Source organism: Pyrus communis, chromosome 2 (genome assembly GCF_963583255.1).
Source record: "Pyrus communis chromosome 2, drPyrComm1.1, whole genome shotgun sequence".
Classification (NCBI taxonomy): domain Eukaryota; kingdom Viridiplantae; phylum Streptophyta; class Magnoliopsida; order Rosales; family Rosaceae; genus Pyrus; species Pyrus communis.
This window is the reverse complement of record NC_084804.1, coordinates 19654536-19676625: the sequence shown is the minus strand read 5'-3', so window position 1 is coordinate 19676625 and position 22090 is coordinate 19654536. Positions and strand designations below refer to the sequence as shown.

General features: G+C 38.8%; 5 protein-coding genes and 1 pseudogene across 6 annotated transcripts; 3 read left to right on the top strand and 3 right to left on the bottom strand.

Moving 5' to 3' along the window:
- LOC137726770 (protein SYM1-like) lies at positions 1–2045 on the top strand. Its single transcript, XM_068465733.1, has 4 exons — positions 1–430; positions 530–761; positions 1327–1451; positions 1614–2045. Exons 1-4 carry the CDS (start codon positions 89–91, stop codon positions 1698–1700), a joined length of 786 nt encoding a protein of 261 aa, XP_068321834.1. The 5' UTR covers positions 1–88; the 3' UTR covers positions 1701–2045.
- A 1040-nt stretch (positions 2046–3085) lies between these two features.
- LOC137726546 (uncharacterized) lies at positions 3086–5214 on the bottom strand. The gene is made up of 2 exons (XM_068465478.1): positions 5119–5214; positions 3086–4678 (listed from the first exon to the last, which is right to left on the bottom strand). The coding sequence occupies exon 2, from the start codon at positions 4536–4538 to the stop codon at positions 3483–3485; it is 1056 nt and encodes a 351-aa protein (XP_068321579.1). The 5' UTR covers positions 4539–4678; positions 5119–5214; the 3' UTR covers positions 3086–3482.
- A 1423-nt stretch (positions 5215–6637) lies between these two features.
- On the bottom strand, positions 6638–8954 carry LOC137725604 (probable polyamine transporter At3g19553). Of its 2 annotated transcripts, XM_068464347.1 has the most exons (3): positions 8702–8954; positions 7554–8607; positions 6638–7358 (listed from the first exon to the last, which is right to left on the bottom strand). In XM_068464347.1, the coding sequence occupies exons 2-3, from the start codon at positions 8534–8536 to the stop codon at positions 6812–6814; spliced, it is 1530 nt and encodes a 509-aa protein (XP_068320448.1). In that variant the 5' UTR covers positions 8537–8607; positions 8702–8954; the 3' UTR covers positions 6638–6811. The 2 variants fall into 2 exon arrangements, with proteins under 2 accessions (XP_068320448.1, XP_068320449.1); XM_068464348.1 differs by having other exon boundaries at positions 7554–8954.
- Positions 8955–10185: 1231 nt separating this feature from the next.
- Positions 10186–11738, top strand: LOC137724922 (FAD-linked sulfhydryl oxidase ERV1-like; annotated as a pseudogene).
- A 173-nt stretch (positions 11739–11911) lies between these two features.
- Positions 11912–13367, bottom strand: LOC137726513 (uncharacterized). The gene is made up of 4 exons (XM_068465447.1): positions 13239–13367; positions 13004–13146; positions 12361–12486; positions 11912–12252 (listed from the first exon to the last, which is right to left on the bottom strand). Exons 1-4 carry the CDS (start codon positions 13269–13271, stop codon positions 12123–12125), a joined length of 432 nt encoding a protein of 143 aa, XP_068321548.1. The 5' UTR covers positions 13272–13367; the 3' UTR covers positions 11912–12122.
- Positions 13368–21004: 7637 nt separating this feature from the next.
- LOC137725901 (small ribosomal subunit protein uS14z/uS14y/uS14x) lies at positions 21005–21817 on the top strand. Its single transcript, XM_068464739.1, has 3 exons — positions 21005–21164; positions 21412–21511; positions 21627–21817. Exons 1-3 carry the CDS (start codon positions 21103–21105, stop codon positions 21633–21635), a joined length of 171 nt encoding a protein of 56 aa, XP_068320840.1. The 5' UTR covers positions 21005–21102; the 3' UTR covers positions 21636–21817.
- The last annotated feature ends 273 nt before the right edge of the window (positions 21818–22090 follow it).

Below are 22090 nucleotides of genomic sequence, written 5' to 3'. Positions count from 1 at the left end.
CCCTTTTTGTTAAAACCCCCTCTCCCCCTAAAACCCCCACGTCACAGCTTCACAGGCTCCGCGGCCAAAAAAACCACCAACCGCCACCATGACGGCCGCTTTACGCTGGAGCACCAACCTCACCCGCCTGTTACAGAAGAACTCCATCACCGACCCGTTCGGAGCCCCGAAGCTGCTCCAAACCCAAACCCAAACCCACTCCAAAGCCTACCTCCGCTTCCCTCAAGTCTTCCGCAAAGCCAGAGACTACGACCTGTCCCCCTCTGTCTTCTCCTCCGCCTTCTCCTCCGCCAAGTCCTCCGTCGAAGCTCCGTCGGTCTCCAAGCTTGGGTTCGTGGGATGGTACCTGGGTATGATCCAGTCCCGCCCCGTTTTGACCAAGAGTGTCACCGCGGCGCTTATTTACACCGCCGCCGATTTGTCCTCCCAGGTGGGTCCTACTGTAGTTATATCTTCGCTTTTGGGAATTTTGTGGTTACCCATTTCGTCATTTGGCTCTTGTATCTAATGAAGTAATGATCTTTATCAGACATTAGCAAAATCATCCTTTTCAGAATCTTATGATCTTGTAAGGACTGCGCGCATGGCTGGATATGGGATGCTGGTTTTGGGTCCGTCGCTGCATTTCTGGTTCAATTTCATGTCGAAATCTTACCCGAAACGGGATATGTTTTCGACATTGAAGAAAATGGCAATGGGGCAGGTGCTTTTTGGACCTACAATGACGTTTGCTTTCTTCTCCTTGAATGCATGTCTACAAGGTATGCATAAAGCTTCTCTCTTAATGACACAATTTTTATGATGAATGATGCTTTGTATGTTTGATTTTGTCGAAATATTGTATGATGAATGGTGCGTGGTGTGTTAAATTTTGGGTATAATTTTGTTTAGGAGAGTTGAAGCTTCCGGGGTTGAATTAGGTGGAAATTAGACTAATTTGTCAATGATTGTGAACTAGGTCCTCTTAGATTTTATTCGATGACAAAATCGTGATTGAGCCTGCTACACTTCATGGTAGCAATTTCCTTTGGTAATTGGCTCTCCGGTTCATATACCTGAGTATCACATTGATGAAGAGTTCATCATAGGATGCTGAAACTGAAAGTTATAGTTGACTATAAAAATGGTCTAGATGTACTGACTTTGATGCATAATGAATGTGTATAAACACCTCTCTATGTTAATTGATTCTTCAAAGAAAACCTTCACCTGTGTGAAGTTTGAAAAATAGAGTGAAATTGTGTCTGCGGAGAGATGCGTGATACTATATGGTGCTTCATAGTAATGTCATATGGTCTAAGTTGTTACCATGATTGCCAATTCCAGGTGAAAATGGTGGAGAAATTGTTGCCCGCCTACAGCGAGACTTGTTCCCTACATTGTTAAATGGCGTTATGTACTGGCCAATATGTGATTTTATCACTTTCAGATTCATTCCTGTCCATTTACAGGTACGTGGATGTCTTTCTTTTGCCTTGGCCTTTATCAAATTTTTTTTTGGATTTTGGATGTAAGTGAAATTGAGAATGGCTGGGCTGCCGAGTTCTATTCCTACAAAACACGTCTGGAAACTAACTTGTGAACTTTGTTTTTGATGCTCGCGTATTGAACAGCCATTAGTGAGCAATGGATTTTCGTATCTGTGGACCATTTACATCACGTACATGGCAGGCCTGGAGAAAGCAGGCACAACGGCCTAGCTGATTGACTGTAGGCGCCTATTCTTTTTACTAGTCTCGTCTTCAAGATTTAGACATGTCTCAACAAACCCTGCTTGGAAGTTGCTCGTGATGCCTTACACGGTGAACCTTCTGGATGCCTTTGCAGAAACGCTGGCATGACATCCACAGCCCGACCATGGTTGAAGCGCAGGCCATGAATCTCGCTCTCTTTATGAATTCTAGAATGAGCTACACTATTTATGAATTAGATTCATTGGTAATTACATTTAGATCGTGTTTTCACCATACGTGTAAAACATTCAGACATTATGCATTTATGTTGGGAAACTTTGAGGGTTTTGTATAAAGCAATAGGCTGTTGAAGACAGTGGAAGTATCAATTACCAGTTAGTTTGGTCTGAAACAAACGACTGCAGGATTCAAAACTTCGGTTGGACATTACATTTGTTTTTCTTCAGTTGTGGAAGGGACCGTCTTTCCGCACTGTTTGCTGATAGTTACGCATGACAAGGATCTAGGGCAAGCAATTAAAGGTTTTCAGAACAGGCCGACATACATAACGAAAGGCGTTTTTCTGGTTGGTCTTTGGTGAGTTTCTGATTCTTCATACAACTGGAGCTAAAAGAAACCCAAAACCTGAATACGGTCCTCAGCAGATTTGCTGGAGTAAAACACCAGCAACGAAATCGCAACCTTCTAAATATTTCCAGCAATACTGGTTAATTAGCGCTTTCTTCAAATTTGAACTGATTTTCGACGGCCATTGAAAACAGTTGAGTGCCTATACACAGGACATAAGATTCAGAGAGCAGATGGATGCTTACCTGATTTTGTTGTCGAAAAGGTCTTCTGCATAACAAACAAACAGATAACCAGAAGATATTTGCATAGATCAGATTAATCATCGTAGACAGCAGATATTCATTCCTAAGAATTAAGAAGGGCCTTCGAAGGGAAAGGTCCCGTAATCTGAGTTGGGAAACATGGTTTCTAAGCAACACATTCAAAGAGATGCATGATTTATATATAAGGCAACGAATAATGACCTCCCAGTGATGTTACAGCTTACTTTGAACAATTTAATATGCTTGATATTCAAAACCTCACCTGTTACAAAACACAACGAGCTTGCAATTGCTTTTCGATGAGTCTTCCTCGAGAAGAAGAAATTGAAGCAATCCCTCAACGAAAGCAATGCCGATGAAGAACCTTGCTGAAAAGCTGAGAGGAGCAAAGATACAAGTTTGACCAAGCAGCAATGGACATAGAAGTAAGAACTATGTAACCTACATGGTTGGATTAATTCAACCTGGTTGAGATCAATGCGATACAAACTCAAGTTGAGACAAATAAAAAACACAAGTTAAAATAACGTAAGCAAGAAAAGTAAATTATGTAGTATGTTATTTTTCCAACCGCAATAATTTGAACGCTGAATAACTCATTTTTCTCATAACATGGTAATAATAAACAAGGGAGTAGAAACAATTTCCATTGAAGAATTGTGCAAAAAATTCTTCACACTTTTGATGTCCTGCTTGTATCGAAAAGTTTACATACTACCGTATTAACATGCCCCAACAATTATCAAGCCTACATCTAAATGCAACCTAAACCCAAAATTTCTCACATAATCTACAACTTATTCCCTATTCCAATGCTTCAAAACTCCGTAAACAGGCAAAGGCTAAAAGTCGATAAGGTTAAAGAATTGACTCTAAACACTGAACTGTGACTAAATGAGGGTGCAATTTCATGGCCCGCGATCTCATCAATTGCTGATTGTGTATAAGGTTTTTCTCACTCTTCAGATGCACGCAAGACAATCTTCTCAAGCTGTATGGGCCAATCTACACCAAGCATTTGGGGATTTAGCTCCACTGATGAAGAAAAATCTGACATGGTTGCATAAGTAGATTTTGTTTCTCTTTGCATATATCTCCCAAGCGACATCCCATTTGATCCATTGTTGTACGGATATGGACCACTTAGTTGTTTTAAGTGATCATTGCCATGCCTTGTCCCTGCTAGCCGAATACAAGGTTCCATTAACCTCTTCAGATAAGCATCCAATCCATTATTCAAGAGGTCAGCACAGTCTACAGCGACACTAATACCCTCCTTCTCCAACTTCCGCTCCAAACGACTTCTTAATGATCTGGCATCAGGTAGCTCACCACTGTTTTGACAGGTCAAAGGGTGGTAAGTGCTACATATTGATACATTAGGAAGAGCTTTACGTGATCCACCCAAATATATTCCGAGAGGAGCTGTTACAGGGCTTCTACTTTGAATAGCTGGGCTTCCTGCATCCTGTTCGACCTCTTCTCCATCTTCTACAGAGGCAACTTCAACAGGCGGCCTGCTTCCAAGAGAAAGCAATTCAGTAGCACTTTGCTGCTCTTGTGTTTTGGAAAAATGTTGGGACTTTCCATTCGGCCTCAAAGACCTTGGGCGGTCCTGAAACTTGTGTTCTCGATTAACTGGAGACAGGATCTTGTGAGGGGATGGGGAAAATGCATCTGCATTAATCGAGTGAAGACCATCCTTCTGATAACCATTTGCTACTTTAACATTAAGGGTACTTCCCCTTTTCCGAACACTGGTCAAGGGCGGAACTTTCGCAAGGCAGGCATTCTTGAGGATTGATTTAATAAGCAGGTTATGAAGATAGGCATTGTCCCTCCCAATAATCCGATTGCAAAACTTGTCGAATTCGCACTTACTAATCTTCGAACTAAACAATCTTCTCATCAGATCAAAGTATTTGTCAGCTCTCTGATGCCCAATCTTTTGGATAATTAGAGCTTTCAGCTCCAAAGTGTCGATACGAGAATAGCTCTGATTGGGCACCATTTTTCCCCCACTCCACTTCCCAGAATTCACCAAGACCAGATCCTCATCGAACCCTCGAATTCTCCAGCAAAACCCAGATCACAGAACACATGATCTTCAATCGAAAACCTAAAACCCTAATTTTCAGACAATGCTTTCACCTGTATATTCACCAGAATTACAGCATCAGAAGCAAATTTCCCAATTTCTCAATCAAATTGAATACGGGATATAAAATTTTGCTCAAATTACTAAAATTAGAAAGAAAGAAATCATTGGGAACTAAACGTTGACCATTCAAGAGCTCACAAAAAATTACAAAAAAAAGAAAAAAAAAACATTATATAGATCACAATATCTTCCTGAAATTCAAAATGTAGCAACAAAAGATTAGCAGAAGCAAAAACGTAAACAAATTTAATAGATTTGAACAACAATTTACATAAATGAAAGAATCCCAGTTGAGATTTTGGTGTGAATTGAAAACCCAACAAGCAAATTGACCAAAGAAGGATGAGAGAGAGAGAGAGAGAGAGAGAGAGAGAGAGAGAGAGAGAGAGAGAGAGAGAGAGAGAGAGAGAGAGAGAGAGAGAGAGAGCACCTGAGTCGAAGGTGGGCGAGGTTGGATGGACCCTGTGAGAGTTGTAGTGTGTTTTTTGGTGCTTTTGGTTTGTGTTTTCAATTTGGGAGATATTTCTGTTCTTGTTATAACAAGGACAGACCAAACAGGGACTAAAAGTAAAGGGCTTTGTGTGCTTTCCGAACCTTCTTATCTGAAAAACAACGCGCGTTTTTCTGAGTTTGGGAACTCGGATGTGAAGACTTGGTTAGGGGCTGTTTGTTTGCGCTCATTTTTTTTTATATATGGTAATAAGTCTGTATCTGTCATAAAACTGAAAATTTTCGCTTAGGTTAAACTCATAATGAGCTGCTTTCTTACCGATAAATCGTAGAGAACCCTCAAATACTTCTATTTAATTATCAGGACATGCCACGTAGTATTATGATCTAGTAGTATTTCTCTTCATTTGTCAATAAGAGGTCTTAGGCCACTTAGTACTACAATTTAGTGGTATTCCTCCTCACTTATACGTGAGAGGTCTTAAATTCGATTCTCGTCAAAGGTGAATTTGAACCACATTATCGTTAGCTCATTGTGAGGCTCAGCCCAACTCCTCTTCCTTAGTGTAGATAATATTCTTGTTTAAAAAAAAAAATTCATCAAAACTTTGAAGTTTTGATATAAACATTGATTTTATCCGAGCGTAACCCTTAATACTTATGCCCCAGTATGCTAATCTGCCAATATATAGGTCTGCTGGTGCACAGATGATCAATTTCATAGCAAGAAGCAACTAACTCGAATTTGAAGAGAAGCAAGTGTTTATTTATTTATTTTTGTTTTTGTTTGTTGAAAGCGACGATATTAGTTCATTGGTAAAAGGTTCAATACAAAATGATGATCCGAAACAGCAACAAAAACTTAGACATTACACTCAGCAAACAGAACATTAGTGATAATGTCAGGTGGTTTCTCGAACCACGAATAGTTGCTAGAACTAGAAAGAGCGTAGCGAGCAAGAGATGGTGAGCAACTTCGTTATTCTGGTGACGTGTATGGGCAATAGTAGCTTCAGTGATTGTGGACAACTCTTTAAGTTCTACATCAAAATCCATTCCTTCAACCTATAACCAGGATCAAATTTCCACCAACGGAGGCAATGACATATATATCCTGGAAGTCACATTGATTAAAGAGTTTTGTGGATTGATGTCAAGTTTCTTGTCCTTCAAGAAAAAACCATGCTACGTACGTGAACCATCGTCTTGATTCAAGAAGGGTTTCTTCTATCAGCTTTTGTTTTTTATTTACGTGGGGGGAAGACGACACTCATAGTTCTTCAAGTTTGAGGATGTATTACCACTTATTAATCTTCACATCAAAAGGAAAATTTTAAAGTTCAGATTATGATATTTTATCGCACAGTCAGCGTAAAAAGTTGTTTCTATATATTGCTTACACTAATTTGACTAACAATTTTCCACGACGGGTTTTTATATTTTGCACCCCGGAATGCCAACATTAATATAAAGTTCAATCTCAAATTCAGTTTCTCTAGAAAATGTTATTAGCTTCTCTTAAAGTCTAAACAATACAATATGCAACTTGACACATTGTTTTCTTTCATTGTATTACACACGGATTGCACTAATTAAATACACATTATATTGGTTAACGCATCGTGCTTTGACTCATGCAATCGTAAAGCTTCAAAAAATATAGAGATTTACAGCTACTCTAACTTCAAGGCTTCTTCTTCGGACCTTAACTTGGAGGACTGTTGTTCTGTATCAACCGATGACAAGTCTGTGAGCAGGCCGACTGCAGCCTCGTCTGCACCTTCTTCATGCAAGTGTGAAACCGCGGAATGGCCATCCGGACAGTGAATGGGAGTCTCAGCAGGTTGTTCTCCATCAAAACGCACCCACTTTCTATCCTTTGCTTGAACTAAAACAAGGTACAACAAAACCCCAAAGATAATTACAGCACCACTTACAAAGAGAGTCTTCAGAGAAGCCAAGCACATAACAAGAACAAGTAACAATGCAGGGGGCAGGCAAAGCATTGTTGCTCCGAATGTTTCGAAGGGAACTTTGTACGGTCTATGAAGGTCTGGCTTCTTCACTCTCAGTTTAATAAAAGCTGCGAACTCCAGAAGCATTCCTATAGCGTATAAGAAATTAAGAAATTCCAAGATTTCTTGAAAGCTCATCCACGACAAGAAGATAACTCCGGTAGCAGAGCACAAAATGCTAATGGTAGGTGTTCCATACTTTGACCTACAAGATAAGAGTTAAAGAAAACAATCAGCTCAGCGCTCATCCACTGTGCATCCAACTAAATTTGTAAGTAAAAGGTCGTTTTCTTTACAGAAGGATCCTTCAAAACAGAAGGTTGCAATTGTGAAGTTCGAAAACAGCGGATTGGCTAAAACTGAACCGGTAAAGGGAGCGCAAGTGTACGAAAATGCAAACCTTGAAGCAAATATCGCAGGAAGCATTCCCATCTCACTCATCCCAAGAAGTTGAAAAGCATCACTACTCATTTCTGCTTCAAACAACCCCATGTTAGACATTGCGGCAGCAGCTTGAATCCACCATTTAAGCCAGACGCCACCTATCAACATCCCAACTTGTGCAAAATACCCATCAGTCCACTCACTAGATGCAGAGTTTAAAGCTCCAGTTCCAGCAAGAAGCGGAATCAAATACGAAGAAACAACCACAACAACAGCCCCAAGAAGCGCCTTCGGAAAAGTCTTACTTGGATTTTCAACCTCCCCTGCAAGTGTACTTGCCTTATCCCAATAATTCAGATTCCAAAACATGCTATTGAAGTATCCTCTCCATTCCACTTTCTTAAAATCTACAACCAGCCACTGCTTAACCCTTATTCTAGGAATCGAGATAATCGCCATTACAACAAATGGGCAAAGGGAGAAAACTGCAAGGGAAACAGCAGAGAACCCGACAATATGCAATCCGCGATAATTCAAGTAAGTCAATGAGAATGTTATCCCTAAAAGAGCTGGAATTCGAGCAACCATCCGGTTAAAAATAGGAAACGAATGCTTCAAGTAATCGAGGAACAGGACAGGGTAAAGAGCATTGTCCATAACCCCACTAAACCATTTCCAGAAACCCTCCTGGAAACCCCAGAAAGGCCCAAAAGCTGCTGATATCCAAAGCACATATCCGCCATTTTCCGGGAAGCTTGTGGCGAGCTCAGCCGTCACTAAAGCTTCTGGGATGCTCCAAATCAAAGGAAACACTAAGAAACCAAGCAGAGAAAGAAGAGGGCCGCCACCGGCCCTGACGGAATCCTCCACTCCAAAAGGACCGCCAGAAACCTCATAGAAAATTAAAGCTATGAGAGGCAACAGTGTCAGCTTAGGGCTTGTTTTTGCAGGTGCGTTCTTGGATTCACTGACCATTATTCCCTCTTCAGCCATCCACATATAGCAGAGGGAAATACTTGAACTCACCCAATCTCAAACCACTTTAATTGATTCAACGAGCTGGGTTTTGCCTACAATTTGGATCTGATTACAATTCTACCAAAATCCATGACTAAAAACAATCAGATAAAGAAGTTGGATTTGATTTTTCTCAGGAAAAAGTACCTCTATTGAAGGATTTTCCAATCTGGGTTTTGCATGCTTTTCACAGGAGAGGTTTCGGATCCGTAAATCCTCTTCTGTTCTGCTTCTGGGAAATCAACCATGGCAGATTGGAGTCATGATGAAAATATGGGCTCTTGATTTGTACCAAGTCAATGTTTGACTTTGGATAAGTTGCATGCGGTACGAGAGCTGTAGGGAAGGTCCCGGGCTCCAAACGCCATTGTCCGGGATTGCGTACAGAATATGGCAAGGGAGGGAAGATACGGTGCGTGATGGGCAAAATGGTCCCAGCTCTGTGGTGAGTTATGTTGATGTTTTCTTGGGCCTCCTAAAACTGGTAGCGTTTCATGTTAATAATATAAATATATATATATATTTTTTATTTATAAAAATATCACATAACATAACGGTGTATTCGTATAATATAAGTTAATTTTAATAAAATAGCATATAATAGAATGTGAATGTGTCAATTTCATTACCACCTTCATCAATTAGCACTACGTTTTAATTTCATCTTCACTTGTGAGTAGAAGTTTTATATTTGATTCATGATGATTTAACATTTGAATTGAGTTCGATATTTGATACAAATTAACTAACCTATGCGGTTTGATTCTTTTACAGCCATTGTTCTAAAAATCTCCGCCTAGTGCCGCCTAGGCCCCCACCTAGGTGCTAAAAACCGCCGCCTAAAACCACTGTTCTAAAAACCGCCCGAATTAATGCCTAGGTGTTTGAAAATTAAAAAAGGACGCCTAGACTTGTTGAGGTGCCCTCCTAGACTGCCTAGCCCGCTCAGGCCCGCCTAGGTTGCGACTCACTTAGACAGAAAACAGATAACTTTCATTTTTCATTTTATTTTTTTCAATAAATTGTAAGACACTTGTTGAATGCTTAAATGAACACACATTTTATGCTTGTTCCCCATATTTTCATTATGTTCCAATACTTCATAATATATATGGCATTCTATTTTGTAGTGTATGATGAAATTATATATATTTCAAGTATAAATAAACACTTATTTACATGAAATATAATAGATTTACTTAAATTCGTCTAGGCACCCGTCTAGGCCCCAGTCCACTGCCTGACTAGCGCCTAGCGTCTTTTAAAACCTTATTTACAATATCATAACTTTTATATTCGCGGTCAACAAAATACACAAACATCTTATATTGCAACAATATTGACACACATACGCTCATTATTTTGAAACTTTCATTGTTCAAGAAAGAAATACTAATAGCTATACAATTTGAGTTGATTTAGCACTCAAACTAATAATATAGTTGAACAAAATATTGTTGTCAATTCGTTTAGTCATTTTCTCATATGTAGCACTACCAAGCGCGTGAGTTTAGTTTTTACACCGATTAATGGGAAAACACAAAACTTACCATATGGTTTTTATAAATGCGCAACTCCAATATCGTTGTATTTAGAAGAAAATTAAGGTTGGCAAACAAAAAAGGAACTCATCTAAAAAGAGTTGAAAGAAAAACCCTATAAACAATAAGACCAACCTTATTTCCCGCCAAACGTTGCCCCCTTCGATGTCTGTGAAGATATCGGAGCATCCATTCCATGCCCTGTTTCAAACTTTTGCAAAAGTCTCCAATTCGATGCAAACCCAACTCTCGAATCTCATAGCCCAACCTCACAAGCCATCACCCACCGCCCAAAAAAAGCCTTCTCTCCACCTCTTCCTCCTCCTCCTACAGAGTGGTAGCCTCGTCAGACAATGGCTCCGCCGATAATCCCGAACCCAAAGACATCCTCAGCACGAAAAAGGTAATCTTGGTCGTTGGTATTCGGTACGCTCACTGATTTTGCGGCGGGCTTAGCCTCACAATGAACTAGTAATAATGTGATTCGCCTTTGATAAGAATTGAAACTAAGACCTCTCACTTACAAGTGAAAAAAAGGTATCACCAGACTATAGTATTAAGTGGCTTTTTAACAAGCTGTTTAACTTGTAGCCCTTTAAATTGGAAGTGTTATTTTATTGTTATTATCATCATTAGTTGTATAGGTTAAGCGAAAGATGTGGTTTTTTCGGAGAATGCATGCAGTTTGGGTTTGTTTGTGGACCAATATCACAGTTAGCCTCCATGATATTTTCATTCCATTTTTTCCGTCAAAACCTACTTAGAATTCGAACACGAAAGTGCATTGTTCTTACATTTGAATCAATTTCTCATGTTCAGGTAAATCTGCTGCTCCTTTGACGAAAGAAGAGCTTGGAAGATCTACTTGGACTTTTCTTCACACTCTTGCTGCTCAGGTAAATGAAACAGTTTGTATTAGTAATTGTTTTGCAATGTTTGACGAAGTATAATTGCCGCATTACTTGCAAAAAAAAAAACTGTTTGGCAGAAAATAACTTTTGTGTAACTGCTTCTTCTGCACTTGTTCACAACGATATATTATGCTTCATGTAATTAAGTTGTTTAATGTGGATTAACTTCGGTAAGACTTTTTCAAAAATTTTAGTATCCAGATAAACCGACTAGGCAACAGAAGAAGGACGTAAAGGAATTGGTATGTTACTCTATAATCTCTCTCCCTCTCTCTCTCCCTCCCTCTCAATTAGCTTCTGGCACTCCAGACTGAAGATCTTGTAAAATACATGCACACTCAATCCTTATTTCTTTTGGATGGAGTCTCATCAGAATTCAAAGCAGGATGATGTAGACCGAAAAATGCTTCTCGTTTTGCAATTAAGTTTTTTAGTTTTGATTTGTAATACATGAGCATGTTCTTCTTTCTACGTTGGAATATCACAAGGAGCCTTGAGATAATTATTGTTTACCGGTGAAACTGATATTACACAATGTGCAAGAACTGGAGTAGGTAGTCTGAGCAACTCATGTTGATTGCATTTACTATGCAGATGTCGATATTATCACGAATGTACCCCTGCAAGGAATGCGCAGATCACTTTCAAGAAATTCTGAGGTTCACAATTTCATCTTCATTTTCAACTTTGCTCATCACCTTCGTTTTATTCGAGTGCGAACAGCGATACTAAGCACTTACTGGAGTAGATTTGAATGATTGTGGTTGATGGTAATCTTGCTGAAATCATTGATTGTAATCAACTTTCATATAAAGAATTTCATGAGTTGCATATAATTTTTATATTGATATTCATAAGCAAACTCCATCCTGCTATTATCAAGCCGTGATGCGGAAAGAGTCGGACAAAGCGATATTCGTCGAGCTTGATAACTTTACACGTTCAGATACGAGCAACTTAAGGGTCAAAATTACAAGCTTTGTGTAATGAAGATCATCTGATACCATCTTCTCTTTCAAAAAAGAAAACATAAACAAAGTGAAGATTAACTCTGGGAAGAGTACTGTGATATGCCCGCCAGATAAAACTCAGTTAGATCATGTCCCATGTCTGCTATTAAACAGTACGGAATGGTGGCGCCTCGCCGAATTTCAGAATGTAGGCAGTTTCATATACAGGCCGCAGCTGTGGGATCAGTTGCGCATCTAAATATGCGTCACAGGAGAAACACCAGACAGATAGGTCACTGCACGAAGTGTAAACCAAGACAGAAGAGGAATTTGTAAGAAATGAGACTAAAGAAGTAAAGAAAAAAAGTTGAGGAGGCCATGGTAGAAAGGATTGGTAATTGAACCTATAGCTGAGAGCAAGACAATGATTTGACTGCTGGTAATGCTGGAGCATGTGCTTGTTCACAAAGCGGCTGCAGAGGACGTCCTTACAGCACAAACATAACCAGTTCTCATTGGGGTGCTGGCATCTAGTATAATACGAGAATTGATCCGCAGATTAAAGATGTTAGGCATGATTCAGGAATCAGACACTCGGACAATGTAAAGCATAAAGAATCAGCAGAAGCATGCCACAGATCTTTGTAATTCAACAACTTCCAACAATTAGCTAAGAATAACAATGCAGTTCCCTCAGCCAACCGAAACAATTAGCTAAGAATAACGATGCAATTCCCTCCGCTAACCGAAAAAAAATAGAATGTAAGATTCCTTGTGGGTAAGAATTTTATAACTTTTATCTTATTATTGCAAATCTTATGACAATCAATAGTAGCATTCATCCATATGTTTCAGAAACAGCATACAAATTGAGAAAGCAAACCCACAACCTTAAGGAGATAGGTTATGCATATGCTAAGTACAAATATTCAGCGATCAAAAGCCGAATCAAGAACTGGGTAAGATTGGCACGAATCAAACAACACACAATTACAAAAGATTTGAATGAACTGACCAAAAAAAGAAGAAGAAGAATTGAATAGGAACCTGTTGCAGGCAGTATCAGGAGTGGGAATGTGAGCGAGATCAGAGGACAGGGAAGCAAGGTGATCGCAAGATGTTCGGGCCTCGACCCAACCCGATTCAGCTCCATAAAATAAATCTTCCTCGTTTTCTAGAAATTGGTCCTCCTGATTCACATAATTGACAAGAACCCCTTGTTTTAAATTTCAAAATAATCAAGATTTCGGGTTCAGCCAAGGCGTAAAGTGATCGATTTTACCTGCGCAGAAGAAGAACCAGCTTGGGCTGCCATGGATGAACACCGAGAGAGTCTCACTCTGGACAAAGTTGCGGACTTCTGCAAAATCTTTGCTCTTAAGCCGCGGTTTATGTATTACCTTGGGTTAATTACAAGGGAGCTGCTGCACTCACGCTATATTATAATCCCACCCCATATCTGGGGTTAATTACAAAATTTTCATCCTATTTTTTCACCCATATTATAATCTCCCTCGCTATAAAGATTAAAATATTGAAATGATATTTTCCCGCTCACAATTATTCCTCAAATAAACTCTAATATAAATCTAAAGTTATAAACTTGTCTTTTAGAAAAAAGAGTATAACAAATAATATATAAAATTAAAATAAAGGACATGATCATGAGAATTTCATCTGTTTCATCAAACATAAAAAAAATTACATAATTGTTTCATAATAACATAAGAAAAATACATGATTGTTTCATATTAAGAAAAAAGTTTTACATCACGTACTTTTTTTCCAGAGACCTAATACAAGTTAAAGAAAACGTCTTGAAGCTTAAATTGCAAACAAGTCTTACAATAGGTCAATCAACACAGAAATAATTATAAATTGTGGACAAGCACCGCACTGACTTCAATTTTCGTCAAGCTTCACAGTCTCTCTAGTTATGACAGTAAACCCTAGAATGGATATGAACTATAGTATACGAGCAATGTACAAGGTAGTCCATTCTAAAGACCATGGCTTATTATATCCTACCTTATTTGTGGTAAATTCACTAGTAGAGTCCACTATATATGTAGATGCTAAATTATTGCCAGATTCATTTACCTGCAAGGAAAAAAAAAATGTAATAATAGGAATACATAAAAATAAAAAAGAATGAAAAAAGGAATAAGAACGACAACTTTGTTGATGAGTCCTAGTTGAAATGAGACTAATTTCCTAATTATCTTTGTTTTTTTTTTTTTCATACGGTGAAGTCTTCATTCAATTGAATTATCTAATCAATTTTGTAATCAAATTTCAATTGATTATTGTTTGGTCCCAAATTTACACCATCGGCCCATGCAATCAAGGCCATTGAGTAAGCATAGCTCCTAACTGTCGGATGGAAAAGTAAAAATAATTTTGTTATTGTTAAAGGATAATATTATGGTTTTTATCATAATAATTATCTTTTAATATGAATTATCTGCATCTTCTTAAACCAGATAAATAGGATGCAAATTATATCCCAAGCAAGCAGTACAGTTCGAATTGATTTGGGATGTCTGACGGCACTTGGAAGCTAAAAATGAATTTGAAATTCATTTGATTAGGATGCATGCATGGATGGGTTTAAGGGTGATGGAATTACGATGATGTGATAAGCCTAGGATTTAATGGTCTTGGATAATGATGAGATAAGAAACCTAGGTAGGCTAGGCCTTTTTGCATGGTGATGGAAGTTATCGTGAGTTTTAAAGGCTTCTGATGAAGGTTTTTGATGAGATAAGAAGCCTAGGTGGGCTAGGTTTCTGATGTGATGTGATAAAGCCTGGATAGGCTTTATTTTGTTTGAAAAGTCATGAAATATGAAGGCTATGCCTTGGCATTTGACACGGATCAATTTCAGTTCCGCAAGTTAGAGTTGTAGTTGAACTCTACAAAATTATCTAGCCGTGCCTAGTAGAAGATATGAATGCTATAAATACAAGGTGCATTGCAACAAGTGAAGCTCTCTCCAATTCAACACACAAACTACCCTGTGCAAACTCTCGCTCTACACGAAACCTCTTAACAACCTTGAGATTTTTATTTTCTTTTTCCGCCAACACATCTTCAGTTTGGATAAACAGCACTATGAAGGCAATCAATGGCATCTTGAGTTTGGATAATAACACTGTTGTCGTAGAATCAGCTGATCGTGGAGCACCTTCAGTTTGGATAAACAGCACTGCGTCGAGGTCGACTGGTTATCTATCAAATTCTTGGTCAAGAAGGATTTTCGAGTCCTTGTTGGTAGAGGTCATCTCATTAGCCTTCTCAGCGAAGTGAGGTGTTACAGATTACTGGGCTCGACGCATTGAACGCCGAGTTGTTTTATGATTGGATATTCATAAGTAAGTTTTAGAGTTTGGCATTCTGACTGCCGAACCACATTTACCATTAAACATACATCTCTTTTGAGTACTTGTGTATGTATAGTTTGGTGCCAGTTCGGCGTGCTTATACTCTTACGATATAATCACCGTGACCGAACCCAGCTCTGACGATCTATGAACTTTGCAAGACTAGCAACCTTGTCTTCAGGCTCTAAAACCCGAAGGTTGAGACGTGTTCCTTCCTCGGCTGCAGTCACAAGATTAAGAAGTCAGCAGTGCCCAACGTGACATCAACACATTTTACTCCCCGGCCGAGCTCGGCCAACGAGTTGGCATGCCTCGCACACAATCGAAGGACGTAGTTAGCTTATTAATTACTCGGCATGTGTGCCACGTAGACTTGGTAGTTTTTAGGGTCAACAATTACCAACTTCAATGGAAAGGTAAATAAAATCTGTGCGAATAAGATTGTACTAATATTTTTTTTCTTCGAGATAAATATCATGAACATGCATGAGTAGACATGAAAAAGTTGATATATATATATATATGTGTGTGTGTGTGTGTGTGTGTGTGTGTGTGTGATTTGAAAATGTTTTTCTTACATCTTCAATGACAACGACATATTCTACCTCTTCAATAGAAACATTGTTTTCTACCTCTTTCATTGTTAACGTTGTCTTCTAACTATTCAATGAAAACGTCATTTTCCATCTCTTCAATGGAAACATTATCTTCTACCTCCTTCATGGAAACGTCATCTTCTACCTCTTAATGAAACCGTCATGTTCTAAGTTCATTTTCTTTTTGCTTTCTCTAAATGAAAGGAGATAGAAAGATGAGTTAGGGTTTAAGAGAAGATAAATCGTTTCTGAATAAAGGGCGGGAGTTAGAATCTTACCCAACCTGTTTATTAACAAATAATTGCACCCAACCTTTTCATTTTTTTTAAAAGATAAAGCAAAAAGATGGCGGGAGTTGGAATTGCGCCTAGCCTATTTTTATTATATATCTTGAAAGGTCTTTATTAATCATTTTACAAATAGGTGAACTTGTAATTAAAAATTTTCATTAAACATTGAGCGGGAAGATAAGACAATGAGATGGGAATAACAACATTTATTACAAATTTGCACCTTGAAGTCTTAGAATAACTTTTGGTCTTGATATTTGGTCCTTATATATCTTTTTTCTGCTCAAGTTTGTCCTTAAGCTTTTTAGAAGTGTTTTTAATGAGGCAATAATGGTGTTTGCTACAAAAGTTGATACGCTTGATCATGAGAAGGTCTTCCATAATGGAGTCAGATTAGGACTTAGGAGGGTTGAGAAAGCAGGGTGGGATCAAAAGTGGGTTAGAGTAGCATAAAAAATTATGGAGTGGAGTACGTGAGTGATTTTTGTGTCTAGAGTCGCACAGAAACGTGGTCCAGTTACTAGACCACATAATTTCTCCCCCATCACATGCCTAACTCTTATGTGTTAACTACATTGGAGAAGTAGTAGAGATGAACAATTATCAAATCAAGAAATAAAGGTTCATAGAGAGAAGATAAATGTGAGAACGAAATGAATGAAGCTTTTGTATTAAACTCAATGAACTAACTTTACTATCTGTTTACAATAGATATATATAGCTTACTAGAGGACTAACTAACTCTTTCAACTAACTATTACATCATCCAATCCTTTACAACTGTTTTGATGAGCTGGCAAAGATGAGTTGGCAGTGATATATTCAACATCCCCCCTCAATCGCAACTGGGTTTCCCAGTTTGAGATTGAATGAGTGCTTTGACAAATGCAGAACTATGAAGTGCTTCTTGTCCATGTACTCCTAGCCCTGCTACCATCATCAATTAATCATATGTTCTTGGTGTTTAAAGGTGTCTCAAATAGCAAATACTAAAATATGGACAAATGGACGCACTGCAGATTGATCCTGAGCTTGAAAATGCATTTAGCTGTCACTTGCAGGACCATTGGTTTGGTATCCGGAAAGTGAGTGGAGAGTGGTATAATTTCAACAGTCTTCATGCGACGCCATTGCACCTGTCAAATTCTCAACAGCAATATCAAATTCTAAATTTCATTTTTCTTCACCATAAGTGCACCAAAAACCCCAATTCTTCTCAACTCTCTCATGGGTTTTTGTAACAGTTAAATCACATTCAACTACATGATCTGCACCTTCCTCAAACTGACAAGTATTCAGAACTTAAATCCATACTTTGTAGCTACTGTTTTCTTTGCGATAAGGTTTCCAATATTTCACAATCAACATTCTTAGAAGACCTTCAATTTTCACAGATTCCAACAACAAGCTTTACAATCACAGAAATCAAGAAACACAACCTTCTTCAGCAATCGGCCTTAATGGAGTTGCACACAATAACAACAAACAAAACTTGTCAAGAACGTTACTCCGGCTATCGGCCTTTAAGGAGTAACACACAATTTGAGATAGAACTTTTCACTCCGGCTATCGGCCTTATGGAGGAAACAAATTGCATTCAACACACTCTTAGCAATCGGCCTTATAGAGTGCACAAATCTCAAACAGCCAAGAACTAATCACGCAACAAAAAAGAATGGCTATCGGCCTTAATAGATAAACTTACATACAAGAAACCTTATCGAAGAAAACAAATTTTCACTTCGGCATTTAAGCAAACAGATAAAGTGCAGAATTTAGTAGCAAAACCTGAGACTTAAGCTTGTGATCGGAAAAATCCATCAGAAAAACTTCAGCAAATCACCAGCTACCAGAAAACCCACCAAGAATGTAGAGCAGATATCACCTAAGAAGATCCCATATCACAAGGCAGACACAAATCAAGAAATTGACAACATCCTAAATCTGCAAAATCTCTCCATACCAGAGAAGGGAACACAAAGTAGTGGCAAATATAAAACTCATAGAGCTGATTTGCAAACAACACTAAGAAGAAAGAAATAGACCAATAATCTTGCACAATCTTACAACAAGAAACCAACAAAATCACTCTTTGACATTTCGTCAAACAGATAATGTGCAAGAATGCACTTGCCAATTAAGGATGACATTGAAAGAAGTTCTTGATGTCGAATTTGATGTAGAGTCCATCATCATAAATTGGTGACCTAGATGTGATAACGACATTGTTGGGTGATCGTAAATTGGACACTAGAGGAACGAATCCAAACCCAGATGAAGAAACTCAAATTGAAGCTTCCCAACAAGATCACCAGTTTGTAACCTTCAGCGGAAGACAATGGCACCAAGGATCGTCTGAGACAACCTATCAAACAGCTGGAGTGCATAGATCTTTTCCCTGTTGAAATACCCAGATTTGAGCACCAAGAACTTTCACCAAGAACAGAAAATCGTCCCACACAAACAGAGCAACAACAAACTATGCGGTGGAAGAACGAAGACGGAAAAATTGATCCCCAAAATCGATGAGAAGTAAAGATTGGTGAAAATCAATCACATTCAAAAGAGAAATCTCTGATCATAGTCCAGAAAAAATCAACCCAGAAATAAAACAACGATCGCGGGAGCACTCGGAAATTTATCTGAACATCTAATGGAAATTTGGAAAGATTTAAGCTAGAAACAAATGAAAAATAATCGGAAGTGGAAGGCGTGAGCCTGGTGGCTCTGATACCGTGTTAACTACATTGGAGAAGTAGCAGAGATGAACAATTATCAAATCAAGAAATGAAGGTTCACAGAGAGAAGATAAATGTGAGAACGAAATGAATGAAGCTTTTGTATTAAACTCAATGAACTAACTTTACTATCTGTTTACAATAGCTATATATAGCTAACTAGAGGACTAACTAACTCTTTCAACTAACTATTACATCATCCAATCCTTTACAACTGTTTTGATGAGCTGGCAAAGATGAGTTGGCAGTGATATATTCAACATTATTGCCATTGTATAACTTGGCTAGGGGTTATGGTAAAGCTGCACATTTCATGAGACTATCTATTTGAGGATTTTTAAGACGGATAATCAATAGTCGACAATAGGGGTGGGCACGTGCCGGGCGGGGCCCAAATTTGAAAGGACCGGATCGAACCCGCTTAAAAGGGAAACAGGCCGGTTTGGAACGGGTCCACAGGTCATTTTTTTTTTCTTTCTGGTTCTGGTCGCCTCCCGAAGGTGCTCATACTCCATATCTTCTACTCGATCTCCGACCCTTATCCGCCCAAGCGATTCAACTCGCTCGTCAAGCTTCGTCCCCCACACAGACTCAAATCATTGCAAGATATCGTGTCAGCCAAGCCTGACCCGACCTAGATCCTCCGCATGTTTATCCGCATCTGAAACCTCTCGATTGAGCTCCCCTCGGAGCTGCACAGATCAGAGACAGAGGCGTCCGGAGAGAGTGAGAGTTACGGCAGCTCAAGCGCGGGATTGGAGGAAAGAGAGAAGGGCGTGGACGGCGGCTTGTGGCGTAGCTGGTGATGCTTTATGGATGGCCGCTTGTGGAGCATATGGTTTACAGCGAGTGAGCTGGAGGTGAGATGGGAGAGAGGGGGAGGAGATCGAGAGATCAGAGAGAGATCGAGATAGCGGAAAGAACGAAGGTGAGGGTCAAAGTAGGTCTGAGAATAATGGATAAAGGGTAATAGTCTAATAGACAATAAAGGGTAATCACTGTAGGGAATAAACGGTCCGGGCTGGGGGCCCATTTTTCCCAATATTTAGAACCGGGCTGTCCCGCCCTATTTTGTATTTGTAATTTTTGGACCCACCCCGTACCCGCCCCGAACCGCAAAGATCCGCCCCGATCGGTGGGTCCAGGACCCGTTTGCCCACCCCTAGTTAACAATGTAAATGCCCACCCCTAGTTAACAATGTAAATGCATTAGTTATATGTCAAGGAAGAAAGAGAGATAGAATGATTTAGGAAACCCCATTGGATTAGTTGGAATTTAAGCAACTTATCAATTATTGCAATCAATAATAAACTATATTAATCGGTTCTCAACTCTTCTCAAGCAAACGTTGATATGAGAAGGAAGAAAAACCCAGCCCAATAGGTTTGAATTGGACAGGTTTTCAATTTTTAAGGACCTAAACTTTATGTCCACTTTTGTAATGAAAGTCTTTAATTGGCCTCATTTCAAGAGTTTAATTGACCAATTTCGAATAAAATATGTTGGCTTTTAAGTCAAAATGATCTTTGAAATTTGTATAACTTCTCACTTTGGTCTTTGAGATTTGAAATCAATACAAGTGGTCTCTGAAATTGTCTACCATCAATCATTTTGGTCATTCAATGAATAGTTATGTTAAATAAATATTTAAATGACAAAACTATCCTAAATTTAATAAACAATAAGCCAATATGATTTGACGAAGATTAATGATATTTTTATCATTTTATTCTTATTTAATGGAGATTTTTCACGAAAGGAGCAAAATGATTGATTGTGGACAAACTTAAAGACCAATTTTGTTGATTTCAAATATCAAGGATTAAAATGAAGAGTTATGCAAATTTTAAAGACCATTTTGAATAAAAAGCCAAGTATGTTTTAAGGACCAAAGTGAAAAAAATTCCTCAGTTTCGTGCTAAAACCTGTAAGTAGACCATTTCTCTACAACTACAAGGGCCGGTTCGGAATGTTTAAATTTGGGTTGCCCAAGCTCTCTGACCCGCCCAGATAACCCCGGAGCATTCTGAAGGCTAGGGTTTTGACTCTCTCCCTACTATATATACCAACTGCAAAGCAAAATTCCTCCTCCTCCTAAACGGCCCCCGAGTGAATCAGCTGCTACCGCCGAGTAAATCATGGGGCACTCAAACGTCTGGAACTCTCACCCTAAGAACTACGGCCCTGGATCCCGCACCTGGTGACTCATTTTTCTATTTCTTTGTTAGTTTATTGCGATTTATCTGTGTTACTGCTACCTTTTCAGTTTCTGAAAAGATTGTGTTTTTCTGCTTTGAACGTTTTTTGTGTATCTACATTTGGGATTGAGTTCCGATTCGATGCATTTTTTTGTATTCGGGTGTTCGTGCATTTTTGTGCTCTGATTTGATGCTTGTTATGTGGTTAAAATTGTTATTGAGTACGCTTGCTTTGGTTCCTTTGTACAGTCGCGTGTGTGGAAACCCTCATGGTTTGATCAGGAAGTACGGCCTCATGTGCTGCAGGCAGTGTTTCCGCAGCAATGCCAAGGAGATCGGCTTCATTAAGGTAAAGCCTTCGAGAACCCTTGGCTACCGATCAGTTTATGATTCCATTTACGGAGCTGAGCTTACACCATTTCCACTATGTAATCTGGTTTCATTTTTCAACTTCATGGTTGCAGTACCGTTAAATGGCAGATATTCAACATTCCAGGACTCATGTTTTGGCCCAAGAAGAGTAGTATTGGTTTCTGACTTCTCATGAACTTTTAAGAAGATATTTTTGTTTTAGTTTATCTGCTGTTGAACTTGAATTGGTTGTCAGACTAAGATTGTTGTGTTATTAATGAATTAAAGTTTGATTTATGTTCTATTTCTTGTGGCTGTTTGATGTTTCTCTTGTCCTCGTCTTGGTTATCTCAAGTGACATGTATACATCTCATTCTTGCTTAAGCATTCCTTGGGTCCGAATAAGTTTTTGCTTAACAATCAATCTAATGTCGAACAGAAAATGTGAACTTGAAACGGGCTGGCAGTGTGTCATCCACTATCTATCTGTAGTGTTTGTTTTGAAGCCGATGTACCATGTTCTCGCTATGTTAGTTATGATGCAGATCAGAAGCTTGAGGCGACATATGAGGATTTG

Bases quoted from the DNA above. Each gene is read 5' to 3' on its own strand.
- LOC137726770 (XM_068465733.1), top strand. From the start codon at position 89: ATGACGGCCGCTTTACGCTGGAGCACCAACCTCACCCGCCTGTTACAG. The intron at 431-529 runs GTGGGTCCTACT...GATCTTTATCAG, and splicing joins CCGCCGATTTGTCCTCCCAG to ACATTAGCAAAATCATCCTT. The intron at 1,452-1,613 runs GTACGTGGATGT...CGTATTGAACAG, and splicing joins TCATTCCTGTCCATTTACAG to CCATTAGTGAGCAATGGATT.
- LOC137725604 (XM_068464348.1), bottom strand. From the start codon at position 8,536: ATGTGGATGGCTGAAGAGGGAATAATGGTCAGTGAATCCAAGAACGCA. The intron at 7,359-7,553 runs GTTTGCATTTTC...CTTATCTTGTAG, and splicing joins CCTGCGATATTTGCTTCAAG to GTCAAAGTATGGAACACCTA.
- LOC137725901 (XM_068464739.1), top strand. From the start codon at position 21,103: ATGGGGCACTCAAACGTCTGGAACTCTCACCCTAAGAACTACGGCCCT. The intron at 21,165-21,411 runs GTGACTCATTTT...TCCTTTGTACAG, and splicing joins GGCCCTGGATCCCGCACCTG to TCGCGTGTGTGGAAACCCTC.
- LOC137726513 (XM_068465447.1), bottom strand. From the start codon at position 13,271: ATGGCAGCCCAAGCTGGTTCTTCTTCTGCGCAG. The intron at 13,147-13,238 runs GTAAAATCGATC...TATGTGAATCAG, and splicing joins CTGGTTCTTCTTCTGCGCAG to GAGGACCAATTTCTAGAAAA. The intron at 12,487-13,003 runs GTTCCTATTCAA...GTATTATACTAG, and splicing joins CCTGATACTGCCTGCAACAG to ATGCCAGCACCCCAATGAGA.
- LOC137726546 (XM_068465478.1), bottom strand. From the start codon at position 4,538: ATGGTGCCCAATCAGAGCTATTCTCGTATCGACACTTTGGAGCTGAAA.